General features: G+C 43.0%; 1 protein-coding gene across 7 annotated transcripts in view; it reads left to right on the top strand.

Moving 5' to 3' along the window:
• Positions 1 to 13,969, top strand: part of CACNA1E (calcium voltage-gated channel subunit alpha1 E) — a 391,046-nt gene that overhangs the window by 166,523 nt on the left and 210,554 nt on the right. For 6 of the 7 annotated variants that reach the window (XM_058539921.1, XM_058539922.1, XM_058539923.1 and 3 more), the window contains exons 6-8: positions 11,101 to 11,204; positions 12,316 to 12,468; positions 13,661 to 13,842. In XM_058539921.1, coding sequence (XP_058395904.1) covers positions 11,101 to 11,204; positions 12,316 to 12,468; positions 13,661 to 13,842 — 439 coding nt within the window. Of the gene's footprint in view, positions 1 to 11,100; positions 11,205 to 12,315; positions 12,469 to 13,660; positions 13,843 to 13,969 lie in introns of those variants that run through there. The other variant, XM_058539925.1, reaches the window with a different exon arrangement.

The raw sequence follows: 13,969 nt of genomic DNA, 5'->3' as shown, positions 1-13,969 counted from the left end.
TGGCTATCATTTATTGTCTGTGGGCTTAGAATAAAGTGCATGTTCCACTTTGGCTGCAAATTAACTCAGGCCCAAGCCAAAAAATCCACACACGCGCGCGCACAAAACAAACAGAAACAACCAACCAAAAAAACAAACCAGAAACCAACAGCTGCCTCTCGACGTTTTTGAAGTTAGTGGGTGCATATCTGAGCTCTTTAAGACTGCCTGTTCTGGAGGACAGCCAGATGCTGTTGCTACTTTGAGTACCATAGGAGGGAACAGGGTCTCTCCTGGAATGCTGTGTCTGCCGTCCTTGGAAAAGCGCAACACCTTTCAAGGCAAACTGTTTCATCATTCTGGGAAAACACTGAGAAGCCACATGGGGCTATGAAAACAGCAGTTCATGTTGGCCCATCTTGTCCTCTTTAGAACAGTCTCCTTAGAGAGAACGAGCATGTATGTTGTCTGGTCTCTACATCTGGGTTTTTCAAACTGTGGGTCAACCCCATTAGAGGGTCATGAAATCACTTCAGTTGCTTGCAACCAGCATTAAACAAAAGATAGAAGGGAAGAATTGAAGAGCCAGTATATCACATGTAGAAAGAGTAAGTATTATTTTATGAAGCATTGTATAATTATGTATGTATATGCACCCTGGCTTGTGATGCAAAATATATTTCCTACTGTAGGCTATGGTCAAAAAAGGTTTGAAAATCATTGCTTTACATGCTTTTACTTTTGTTCTAAGAACATGGGTCAATTGAAATGTCGTGTAGCATATTTTCCCTTAAACTCAAAGTCCTGAGTTCCATCACCTGCCCGTTCCTCAACCAGGCAGTACTCAGGATAATGGATGATGTGCTTAGACTAATCTAGATTCACCTTCTGGGGCCCAGCCTCCCCAGCTGGCATGACCATAGGTTATCTCTGTTGTCAGGGAAGATTACTGTAGGGGAGACAAGCAGCAGCGGCCCGTGGGGCTGGAAGGTGTCAGTACTTCAGGTACAGAGACCAAGGCAGACACTCAATTATTGCAGCTGGGGCTGGGGCTAGGGAGAAGGTGAGAGACCAATGGTTAAAGCAGGGAAATTCTCTGGAGCTCAGAGTGGCAGTGTGGGTGACCTGATGTTCCGTTACCAAATGTGAGCCTGGAGCTTTTGAACGCCAGGCTTGGTCCAAACCTCTAACATAGCCTATAAAGTCCTCTTTGTTTGATATTTTCCAGCCTCTCCACTCTCCATTCTTCCCTGAATCACGAGGTTCCAACCACACCAGCGCTTGTTTGAATTTTTCAAGTATGCCAGTCTCCTTTCTGCCTCTGAGCCTTCTGTGCATGCCTTTTCCTGCATCTGGGGTGCTCTTCCCACACTGCTTTCTCTGGCCTACAAAGGTGAAGACCTTTGACCTCACATGCCGGTTCCACAGGAGAGCCTTCCTTTGCTGACCTTCCACTTCCTATAATTTGTGATCTATTTAATGTCTGTCTCCTTTGTTCAAAGTTTCATGAGGACAGCCACCATCTCCAGTGCCTGCTGCATAGCATACACTCAATAAGTATTAGTAGATTATAGAGGCTTCTGGCCTCTGGGATGGAGCTAAACCTGAATGGGATCAAGGGGCCCCAGCAAGGGGCTGGGGAGGAAGAGGAGGCAGCTTGCAGAGACTGGGAACTGGGCTGGGTGTGACATCTATTTTCCCTTTCCCAGCCTCATCCTCCTCCCTCAAATTTATTTTGGTCTGAATTTTGGGGAGGGCTTTGTCTCTATGTAAACAATTTAATACACAGGGACTTTTTGAAGTTGATAAAATGAAGTCTTTAGAAATTGATTCCTAAATCAAATCACACTTTCAGTAATTTATTTAAAAGAAATGGAGAGCCAAACATTATGTGTAATTCAGTAGATTTTTGATAGGTCATTATTATTTGCACACGTGGTTAAACCTTCCTCAGTTTGGATATCCAATTATATAGATGCCTGCGGGCTTAATCACAGCTCCATGGGCAAGTCTGGCCAATCTGCCCCAAGGAGGGTGTCTTAACACTCATTTATCCCTGAGTCAAAGGTATTTCCTGGACACCACTGGTTGCATATTGTTAGGGAAGGGGCCATAGTAAATGGATCTGTGAAAGGCAGTTTCTGCCATCAAGGAGCTGGCTTTGAACTGAGTTATGAGGATCCAGCTAATTATCATTAACATCAGACTTTTGTTCTAAGATACAAGAAGAGTGTGCAATCAGGTGTTAAATGTTGTGCCACTCTCTGGACGTTCAGAGAAAGGGGAGATGGGTAAGAGCTGCCGAACTCAGGGCCAGCCCCGTGGCGTAGCGGTTAAGTGCGTGCGCTCTGCTGCTGGCGGCCCGGGTTCGGATCCCTGGCGCGCACAGACGCACCACTTGTCAGGCCATGCTGTGGAGGCGTCCCACATAAATTGGAGGAAGATGAGCATGGATGTTAGCTCAGGACCGGTCTTCCTCAGCAAAAAGAGGAGGATTGGCATGGATGTTAGCTCAGGGCTGATCTTCCTCACAAAAAAAAAAAAAAAAGAGCTGCCGGATTGCAGCACCATCTGGGCAGGCTTTGGCTCACTGAGTCTTAGAGCTGAAGGAGTCCAAGAGGGCACTCTATCTGACCACTTCATTTTATAGATAAGAAAACAGATATATTCTTTCTCTTCTTCCTTTACAATACTTATTTATTAAGTATTGTCTATGAGCCAGGCTGAAGTAAACATTATTGTTTTTTTAGCTATCCCACGTCCAGCTTCCCCGATGGCCCCTGATCTCCCTTTTGGGGGAATCTTTTATGCTTGTGCTCTTGGTGGGGGTCTTGCTCACCTTGGAAGTGGTGGAGGACTGTCCCAGTGCAGCCAGAGGCGGGGGTAGGGGGACATGTGACTTAAGCTCAACCACATGCTTATTTCCCCATGACCTTTAAGCTACTGACACTATGACATTAGTACAGTTGGCAGATATATTCCTAGCAGTATCCACCGTGGCCCAAGAGTCGAATTTCCTGGATTCTCTGACCTTTGCCAAGTGTATTAGTTTCCTATTGTTACTATAACAAATTACCACAAACCTGGTGGCTTAAAGCAATTTTCTTAGCGTTCTGGAGGTCAGAAATCCACAATCAATTTCACTGAGCCAAAATCAAGGTATCAGTGGGACTGTGCTCCCACCAGAGGCTTTAAGAGAGAATTCATTTATTTGCCATTCCAGCTTCTAGAGCTGCATTCCTTGTGTTCTTTGGCTCTTGGGCCCTTCTTCCTTCTTTAAAGCCAGCAGCATAGCATCTTGCTTTAGTCCTCACATTGCCGCCTTCTTTCTAGCCAAATCTTCCTGTGCCTCCTTCTTATAAGGGTACTTGTGATTGCATTTAGGGCCCACCTAGATAATCCAGAATAATCTTCCCATCTCAAAATCCTTAATCACATCTGCAAAGTCCCTTTTGCCATATTGGGTAACATTCACAGGTTCCAGGGATTAGAACTTGGATATCTTTGGGGGCGTTATTCAGCCTACTACACCAAGATTTCTGCTTTCCTGTTTTCCCAGCCTGGTCTTCCAATACCCTCCAATTCTGTGAACCCCTGGTATCTTCTCGATATACTTTTTTGTTTTATTTTGTTTAAGAAAGCTAAAATCAGTTTCTCTTGCTTAGAACCAGGAACTCTACATGGTAAATCAACACTATGTGAAGAACTTTACAAGCATTATCTCTTTTAATCCTTAGATCAACCCTCTTAGGAAGACACTGTCTTTTTTTATGGATAAGAAAACTATAGCTCAGAGAGACAACTGTATAAGGCAGACAGCTCGAGTGAGTGATGGAACTGGTATCTGAAACCAGCCAGTATGACTGGAGAGCATGTGCTTAACTACTTTCTCAGAGTCCTAGTGCAGGTCCCTTTTCCAAGGACAGGTTAGATGTCATCTGGGCCCTGAAGTCTAGATCATATTATTTAGGCAGAGGAGAAAAGGAAAGGGAGGGGCATTCTGGGCAAGAGGGAGGCTGTAGAATAAGAGATGAATCCAAGAGATGTGTTAAAGGAAGGAGATGATAGACTTTGGTGCCTCATTGGAGGCAAGATAGTCAAAGAGAAGGAACCAACCACGTATGGAACACTTTTAAGTGGATACAGCAACTTGTTTATGTTGACTACCCATGGAAATGATATCCTGGCTCCTCTGGGCTGGGAATCCAACTCGAATTAGGTCCCTTCCTGCTTCCTCATAGTTTCCTCGTAACATGGGCTGGTTAAACACCTAACAGTCTTTGCTAGTGTGAATCAGCCTTTTTGCACAGATATGAACAACTTGCCTTTCAAATGCTAATGAGATTCTCCCTTGGGATTTATATGGCTGGAGACAAAACAGATAATCTCTAGAACTCAGGAGAGAATCCTGGGCCTAATGCTAAGAGACCCCTGGCTTGTGTCTCTTCTCCAAAGAGAACTTGCATATTTGTTTAGGACTGGGGCAGCAACTGAGAGGGAAGCTCTTTACCTGGTCGTTTCTGGTCACCACTTAAGTAGAGTTGCCAGGTTTAGCAAATAAAAGTACAGGATGACTAGTTAAATTTGAATTTCAGAGAAGCAATGCATAATTTTTAGTGTAATATTTGTATAATGCTTCAGGGTATTTCCAGCCATGGAAGTATACAGTGAAATACACCTGGGGAAGGAGACTGTTGGACCTGGATTGACAAGGAGGCTGACGCAAAACCCCAAGGTCAGAAGGAATGCAGGGTTGAAGAAATCTTTGGTGACTGACTTGGGGAGAGACCATTTGGTTGAGTCGCCCAGAGTATCACCTCCATTGTCTGCTCGGCTGTGCCCAGGTCGTGCTGGTCGTGCCACACCCTCAGGATCCCATCAGCCTCTTCTCTTCTTACCTGCTGACAACTAAAAGCAAAAACATTAGAGGTAGGGCTGAGCCATGACATCTGTCAGGAAACAGTTTTTGAACAGTTACAGTGCGTGGAACACTGCGTCTGTGCTGGTGGTGGTCTGAGGTTTGTGTTCGCTCTCTGACTAGCCTCTGCTTTGGGGGTAAAGTAGTAATTAAGCACCCCTTTGTGTACAGAGCTCCCCACCAGGCTCTGTGCTCATAGTGACAAAAGCAATGGAAAACACAGCTTCTGCTTCTGAAGAGCTCATGCATGTGGCTCTTGGGACAGTGGAGAGCGTAGGCTTTTATTAACTCAGAATTGGAGTTATCTTCAGTGGCCTCACTCTGATTTTGTAGCGCTGGTGTCTCTTCATGTGCATATATGTAGATACTGCAGCGGTCATCACTCGAGGCACGGGGAGCCTCAGACCCTGCTGGTCAGTGGTCAGTGGAACTGCCCAGTACTGAGAAGACGTTGCACGACATAATGACAGAGTCGGAAAAGGATTGGCTTTGATATTACAAGAGAGCTTACTTTAACTCCTGGTCTTGCCATTTATTAGCAATTTAATTTTTTCTGAGCCTCAATTTCTTCTTCTATGAAGTGGAGACAATAGGACTATCAGGATATTTTTGAAGATTTAATGAGATAACATATCTGAAAATGCTAGCAGGTAGAAAGCACTGTATTTGTCACTGTAGTGTTTCCCATTCTCATGGCGCTTTGTAGACACCTCTGTTATGACCCTCTGCGCGGTGAATTATAATGATTTCATTTCTGTGTCTGTCTCCTTCCACTGGGCTGAGGGCCGGGCATGTTCCTGCTCTTCACTTTTCTCTAGCCTCCTGCATGGGGCCTGCTACATCCGAGGAGGCCTAGAGTTGTACTGAGCTGTTTACTCTTTAGTATTTGGGTTTTGCCAGGAGGCAGGTCTTTAAATTTTGAGTCTTCTCCCTTCCCTCCCTCTCTGTCTAACTCTCCTGCTGAAGACTGGGCAGATCCTGTCCTATGGGATGTGCTTGGGAGCAGGAGTCTTAGAAGTACATTGGAAGATCCTCATAGACTCTAAAATGCTTGAGGACAGATTTCCAGTACACTCCTGTATGCCCAAACAGACGTGTGGTTAAGTAGCATCCCCAGCTGTGCTACCTGCTCTTTTCATCTGTAAGTTCTAGGATTTCTGTGGTATTTCTGTTTGTTTGATCTCTGCGTCAACACATTCATTACTTTCATCAGTGCAGTTTGATCCATCAAGCATCCATTGAGCACCTCTTACTTGCCAGACCCTGGATTAGGTGTGAGGGACATAGAGATGAGGAAGACAGTATCTCTCTTTGAAGTGTTTCAGAGCTCGTAGGGGAGGCAGATGAGAAAACAGAGAATTTCTCTAGAATTGTGGTAAGGGCAGTGATGGTGGTGGGCACAGAATTACGGGAGCACAGAGCAAGGCCCTTTTCCTCAATTATCTTTTCTTCCTAAGAATCCCATTGCTCCTGCTTCTAACAGATGGAAAAGGGAACCAAATTGTAATTCCTGCCCTTAAGGACAATTTGAACACTGGGAGTTAGGAAGCAGCTAAAGGCCAATGAGCATCAGCTAAAGGCTCAGCCGATAGCCCTCCTGCACAGGATGAAAGAAAAGAAAATACCGCTGACTGTTTGCCAATGACATGATTCTATATATAGAAAACCCTAAAGAATCCACCATAAAACTATTAGAAATAATCAACAACTACAGCGAAGTTGCAGGGTACAAAATCAACTTACAAAAATCAGTTGCATTTCTATCCACTAATACCCAACTAGCAGAAAGAGAAGTCAAGAATGCAATCCCATTTATAATCACAACAAAAAGAATAAAATATCTAGGAATAGATTTAACCAAGGAGGTGAAAGACCTATACGCTGAAAACTATAAACGTTATTGAAAGAAATTGAAGAAGACATAAAGAAATGGAAAGATATTTGATGCTCATGGATTGGAAGAATAAACATAGTTAAAAATGTACATATTACCTGAAGCAATCTACATATTGAATGCAATCCCAATCAGAATCCCAGTGACGTTCTTCATGGAAATAGAACAGAGAATCTTAAAATTTATATGGAACAACAAAAGACCACAAATAGCAAAAGCAATCCTGAGAAAAAAGAACAAAGCTGGAGGTGTCACACTCCCTGACTTCAAAAAATACTACAAAGCTATAGTAGTCAAAACAGCATGGTACTGGCACAAAAACAGACACACAGATCAATGGAACAGATTTGAAAGCCCAGAAATAAAACTATGTATCTATGGACAGCTCATCTTTGACAAAGGAGCCAAGAACATACAATAGAGAAAGGAAAGTCTCTTCAATAAATGGTATTTGGAAGACTGGACAGCTACGTGGAAAACAATGAAAGTAGACCATTATCTTACACTATACACAAAAATTAACTCAAAATGGATTAAAGGCTTGAATGTAAGACCTGAAACCATAAAGCTCCTAGAAGAAAATATAGGCAGTACACTCTTTGACATCAGCCTTAGCAGTATCTTTTCAAATACCATGTCTACTCAGGCAAGGGAAACAAAAGAAAAAATAAACAAATGGGACTACATCAGACTAAAAAGCTTCTTCAAGGCAAAGGAAACCATTAACAAAACGAAAACACAACCCACCAACTGGGAGAAAATATTTGCCAATCATATATCCAACAAGGGGTTAACTTCCAAAGTATATAAAGAACTCATACAACTCAACAACAAAAACACAACCTGATCAAAAAATAGGCAGAGGATATGAATAGACATTTTTCCAAAGAAGATATACAGATGGCCAATAGGCACATGAAAAGATGTTCAATATCATTAATTATTAGGGAAATGCAAATCAAAACTACAATGAGATATCACCTTCACCCTTCAGAATGGCTATAATTAATAAGACAAGAAATAACAAATTTTGGAGAGGATGTGGAGAAAAGGGAACCCTCATACAATGCTGGTGGGAATGCAAACTGGTGCAGCCACTGTGGAAAACAGTATTGAGATTTCTCAAAAAATTAAAAATAGAAATACCATACAATCCAGTTATCTCGCTAATATCTAATCTAGATATCTCACTAATTTCTCACTAGGTATTTGTCCAAAGAACATGAAATCAACAATTCGAAGAGACTTATGCATCCCTATATTCACTGTAGCATTATTCACAATAGCCAAGACATGGAAGCAAACGCAACTGCCCATCAATGGATGAATGGATAAAGAAGATATGGTATATATATATACAATGGAATACTACTCAGCCATAAAAAAGGACAAAATTGTACCATTTGTGACAACATGGATGGACCTTGAGGGTATTATGCTAAGCGAAATAACTAGACAAAGACAAACAGCATATGATTTCACTCATAAGATAAACAAACACATGAATGAGAAGAACAGATTAGTGGTAACTGGAGGAGAAGTGGGTAGGGGAAGGGTGAAAGAGGCACATGTGTATAGTGACAGATAAAAACTAGACTATTGGTGGTGAACACGATGCAGTCCATACAAAAACTGATATGTGATAATGTACACCTGAAATTTACACAATGTTATAAACCAATATGACCTCAATAAAATAATTAAAAACAAAAAAGAAGTTCCGAGGTCCAGGGGAGCATGGAGCCAGAGGCGGCATGGTCCTGCCTGGAGTGTGGTGGGTCTTGGAGGACTTGGGGAGTAGGTTGGTTCTGCCAAGGGCTGCACTTAGTGAAAAGAGCATGGACGTATCTTGTGGTTGGCTATGTGAGGCCCCTGCAACAAATACCATATTTTTGCTTCTCTTTCAAGTTAGCTTTACTTTTATTCTGTTTCCCCCGTGAGCTGTCTTATTTCTCTGACCTTTGCTTCTCCATTAGCTTTTATTTCTTCTTATTTCCCGTCTTGCTTTCATCTCCCTTTTCTCTCACGACTCACTCCACTAACTTCCCATTCTCCTTTCCCTCTACCGTTTTGTCTTTCTCTCTACACTTGTGCCTTCTTGTCTTTTAATTCTGTCTTCGGCCCCTACCTCCATGTTCTGAAATGTGCCTTGTTCAACTCAGGGCTGGGGAGGGAATTTTCATTTGCAACAGCCTTTTTTGTGATACGAAAGAGCACCTCGTGTGTGTCTGGGTATCCTGGGAAACAGAACTCTGGTGTCTGAACGGGGCAGATTCTACCCGCTGTGTTTGTTAGACAGAGCGAGCCAGAGGGAGAGCAGTCTCCCCATGTGCATTTCAGAAGACTTGGTGCAGTGCTCCTTCCTCTGTTAGCAGAATCCGCAGAACAGTGACCCCATTCTCCTAGGGTTCTGGTTCTCTGTCACTACACCTACCCTTGAAGTTTCTCTTTCTCTCTCTCCTCTTTCCTTTATTTTTTTCTCTTTCTGTCCTATTTTTCAGTCCTATTTTCCATGTTTCTCCTTGCTCTCTCTTCAGTTTTCCTCATTTATTAGAGATTATATCTCTCCCCTCCCTAATGCCTCTCTTTAGCCTTGGAATAGAGCCAAAAGCAGTGTCAGGGACTCTGCTTCCCTAAGCCCCTCCTTTTCCGATGAGGGGATGGAAGTTTGGGTCGGGAGAGAGGGAGAAGACTTGGGAAGCTTGCCTGGCTCCTGAGATTCTTTATGAGAATAGGATTTCTTTCTGGTTCTTATTCTGAGGTTAGATTAACATAGAATTATCAAATCTTAAAGTTGAAAGAAATCTCTATCAGTCATTTAAATGACCTTCAACCCAATGTCAGAAACTTCTTTACTTCCTAATAGATAGTTCTACAGTCTGTGCTTGAATACTTGTAATGTCGGGAAGTATACTACCACATCAAGGAGTCCACTTTGTTGTTGGCCTGCACAGCTTGTTTCAGAGTTATTGCTCGTGATGATAATGTCCTGGATCTGTGTAATTTGTACCTATGGATCCTATATCTGCTTTCTAGAGAGACACAGCATAAACCTTTCATTTGCATTTTCTTTCAAGTATTGAAGGCACTTCAGGTATCTTCTTCAATACTTGAAATATTTCCGAGAGGTTCCACCAAAAATAATTAAATGAAATAAACCATTTTTGCTACCCTTTGACTATATAGAAAACTCAGTTTTCTGAAGGACTCAGTCCCCAGTAGTTCCACATAGATGAAATTGTCCTGGAGAAGTTAGGAGGGAGAAAAGTCATTACACTGCAGAAAGAAGACTACAATTAGACAAAGTTGCAAAACCAATATTACTAATGTTTGTGTTCGACACAATGTGTATTTTGCACATTATAGTTTACAGAACACTCTTAATATTCAATACCGTGTCCTTTCATTTTTATAATTGGCCATGACTCTCCCACTTTGTAGCTGAGGGGAGTGAGGCTCACAAAGGTTGAGTGACTTGCTTCAAGTCACCCAGTTCTCGAGTGCATGAGTCAGGACTTAAACCCAGTTCTTTGACTCTTAGTCTTCTGTGTCTTTCATAAATACTTAAGTGTCTTTGTCTCTCCAAAGTACCTGCAACGCCATGGGAAATAAATTGTCTCCTCAAGACAAGGTACTTGGTGTACACAATCTAATAGGATTGCTATGGATTTTTGTGTGCGTTTCTGGATATGGCAGCAGAAGTGGAAAAATGGAAGCAAAGAAACCAAATCCAGATCATGCAGTGATTTGGGGCAATTATAAAAATCCTGTATGGGGACCAGTGAAGTTATTCCCTAATTGTAAGCATCAGTGAGATTGATTTGTTTGGTGAAAATTCTAAGTGTCAAGGTGGAGAAGACTGAGTTACTCCTTTACTGCAGTTAATGCAGAGAAATTCCCTGGAGGAGATAGGGGACAGGAGAATCTAAGAGAATTTTGAAATAAAATGTGTGAGGGTAGGTTGGAAAGGGGGAAGGAGGTTGGTGAGGGGCAGAGATGGAGAGTAGGGGACAAGGTTGGGGGCGGGAAGGGGACAGATGCTGGAGACCTTGTGTTTTATTCATGATTTGGAACTAGGATTCTTATATGATGATAAGTTTTCCTTCTTTGTAAAGTGAAACCCAGATGTGGCTAAATTTAATTCCACGTGGAACCCTGGTGATTCACCCAAGCTCAGGTGTGCCCACACGCAGCCAGCGTCGGCTCTGTGTGCTTTCCAGGCTGATCCTGTCTTAACCCACCTCCCCCATGGAAAAGGGGGAGAAAGCCAGACTGTGGTAACCTTGACCCTCTGTGTCTCCATCTGCAGCATCCTGGCCACTGCAGGAACCCACTTCAACACACACGTGGACCTGAGGACCCTCCGGGCCGTGCGTGTCTTGAGGCCCCTGAAGCTCGTGTCAGGCATACCTAGTGAGCACTCGCCTTTCTTCTTTCTACTCTGCTGATAGTGTTACTGACGTGTCCTCCACTGGATCCGAGGGCTAAGAGAATTTGGGATAAATAAGAAACAATTCCTCCTGGAGGAAGCCCCAGTGGTAATAAATAGTGGGAATGCAGCAATCTGGCATAACATTTCATTTTTAAATTTAGTAGCTTTTTCTTGGGGGGGATGTAAAAGATAACGAAAGATCTTTATAGAAAATTTAGAAAGTAAAGAAAATGATACAAAATAAAAATGAAAAACACTCATCCTATGACTCAGAAATAACTTTGGTTAACATTTTAGTATATTTTTTCTTTCCTTTATTCCTGTGAATTTTAATATAATTGGGATCATTCTATATATGTAGTTTTGGATCTTGTCATATGCAGTTGATTTTCCTGATGTTAAAAAGTGTTCAAAAATATGATTCTAAAATCTGTATTATAGTCTTTCTTAGATGGGCCATGACTTAGCCATTTTTATGTTGCTGGGCATTTAGGTTATTTCGTTTTTTCCCAACTAGAAATAGTGCTGCAAGAAACATCTTTTTACTTAAATCTTATTCAAATCTCTGATTATTTTCTCGGGCTAAAATCCTAGAGTACAATTTCTGGGTCAAAGAATATGGATTTTGTGAATAGTGATTGTACTAGTTGTGCTCCCTCAATAGTGGATGGGGGACTGGGTCTGAGATAGAGTGGTGGGGAAGATCAACTTTGTTCTTGCTCTCATAGGACCTCTAGCCTAGCAGGGCTAGGCCTAATTCCCTTTTGGAAAGAAGCACATTCTACTAAGTTTAATCTATAAGGGAAATCCAGAAGACAACATGGGTGGAGCAAATGAGGGAAAGCTAATAGGCATGTAAATGATCAGGGAATGGTGAGGAGGAGGGAGGGATTGATCCCCAGGAGAAGGAGTGATGGCAGTCTTTGGCTTGACTTGTCCTGCTTATCCTTTTGTAAATTGTCTTTATCATCTCAAGACCAATGGTTCTTTTCCCTCAAAGACTTGCCCTTCTCCTAGAAGGGAAACTGAGGCTGCTATATCAGATGGTACTAAGTGAGGGCTCCACTCATCATTCTCTTTCTTTCCTTCCAGGCCTGCAGATTGTGTTGAAGTCCATCATGAAGGCCATGGTGCCCCTCCTGCAGATTGGCCTTCTGCTCTTCTTTGCCATCCTGATGTTTGCTATCATTGGCTTGGAGTTCTACAGTGGGAAGTTGCACCGAGCGTGCTTCATGAACAATTCAGGTAGGGTCGTTATTTTCTGTCTTCTACTTCTTCCCTTCCTCTCTCTTTGGGTCTTTGGGGTAATTTCAGGGTATTTGGAGACTAGTTGGAAAAGTATGTCCTATCCCAAGCCTAGAATTAAAGTCAGAAACCTCCCAGTCAGCAGCATTTTGAAGCACAACCAGCCAAGACTAAAGATCTCCATTGGTAGACTAAAGATATCCGTTGGATATCACAAAACAAATAACCTCTTAGGTTTGCAGTCAGAGGAGTTCAAATGGGACATCTCAGTTCCCCCATCTCATAGTAGAAGGCCATCAAAATGCAGGTCAGAAACCATTTATCTGAAGAAATACCGATTGTACAATGGCTTCTTTGGCCCACAGGCCGGGGAGACCCATGCATCCAGAGTCAGACCTGGGTCCCTCCAAGTTTGTGGAGACATGTTTCCTTCATGCTCCATCTCATGATCTTACCCCCTCTCTATTGTGACCCGTACATAGTGTGAAAGAACTGAGGGAGCTCTGAGTTTGGCTTGGCAGGGGTGCTTGGGAGATTGATGGGGTACACAAACCCCAGGTTCTTGTCTCTTTGTATCTTATTTGTTCTTTTCAAGTTGAGTAGAGTACCCTAGAAGGAAAGGGGGCAGAGGAGAGGTTGAAGAAGCCCAGTTAAGTACCATATTTTTTTATGAAAAGAATCTTCAAACGACTTTTTCCACTTTAGATTTTTATTTTTTATTTTTGGCTTATTCAAGACCAGGAATTGAGGCCATAAAAACGAGTAGTTAAGACCCACGGATGGGACCATAGTATATAATTGTCCCCAAGAAGCCAAAAAAGAACTCAAGGTCTATCCTGGAGTCTGAAGTTAGAAAATCAGTGAGATTCTGCCTTCACCTCAGACCTTTCTGTGTGATCCAGTCCTGTGAATTCCGTGGTACTCAGGCAAGGGTAGAGGATGTGACGTACAGAAAGTGGGATGCCAAATGGAGAAGAGGCTGCATTTTCGGAGGAGGTTGGGAAATATTGGGTTGAACACATGGAATGCGAGCTGTGAGGTGTAGAGAGGCCAGAGGGGAGGGAGCCTGAGACAAAGAAGGACAAACCTTTCTATGGGACATAGAATTGTGTGCTTGTGGCTTCCTGGGGTCATTTCCAGATCATTCTAAACACCATGCGGTTTATCCTCCGCCCTCCAAATGTGTCTGCAGGTATTCTAGAAGGATTTGACCCCCCTCACCCATGTGGTGTGCAGGGCTGCCCAGCTGGTTATGAATGCAGGGACTGGATCGGCCCCAACGATGGGATCACCCAGTTTGATAACATCCTTTTTGCTGTGCTGACTGTCTTCCAGTGCATCACCATGGAAGGGTGGACCACCGTGCTGTACAATGTGAGTAGAGCTGGCCAGGGGCGGGAGCAGGAGGGAAGACGTGTGGAATGAGGCTTCTGGCATTGTTTGGGCTGGTTAGTCTGGGGAAAAGGAGGGCGGGAGGTGTGTGTGTGTGTACACTCAATCG

This window comes from Diceros bicornis, chromosome 4 (assembly GCF_020826845.1).
Source record: "Diceros bicornis minor isolate mBicDic1 chromosome 4, mDicBic1.mat.cur, whole genome shotgun sequence".
NCBI classification, from domain to species: Eukaryota; Metazoa; Chordata; class Mammalia; order Perissodactyla; family Rhinocerotidae; genus Diceros; species Diceros bicornis.
The sequence above is the reverse complement of the archived record's forward strand: the minus strand, read 5'-3'. Positions and strand labels throughout refer to the sequence as shown.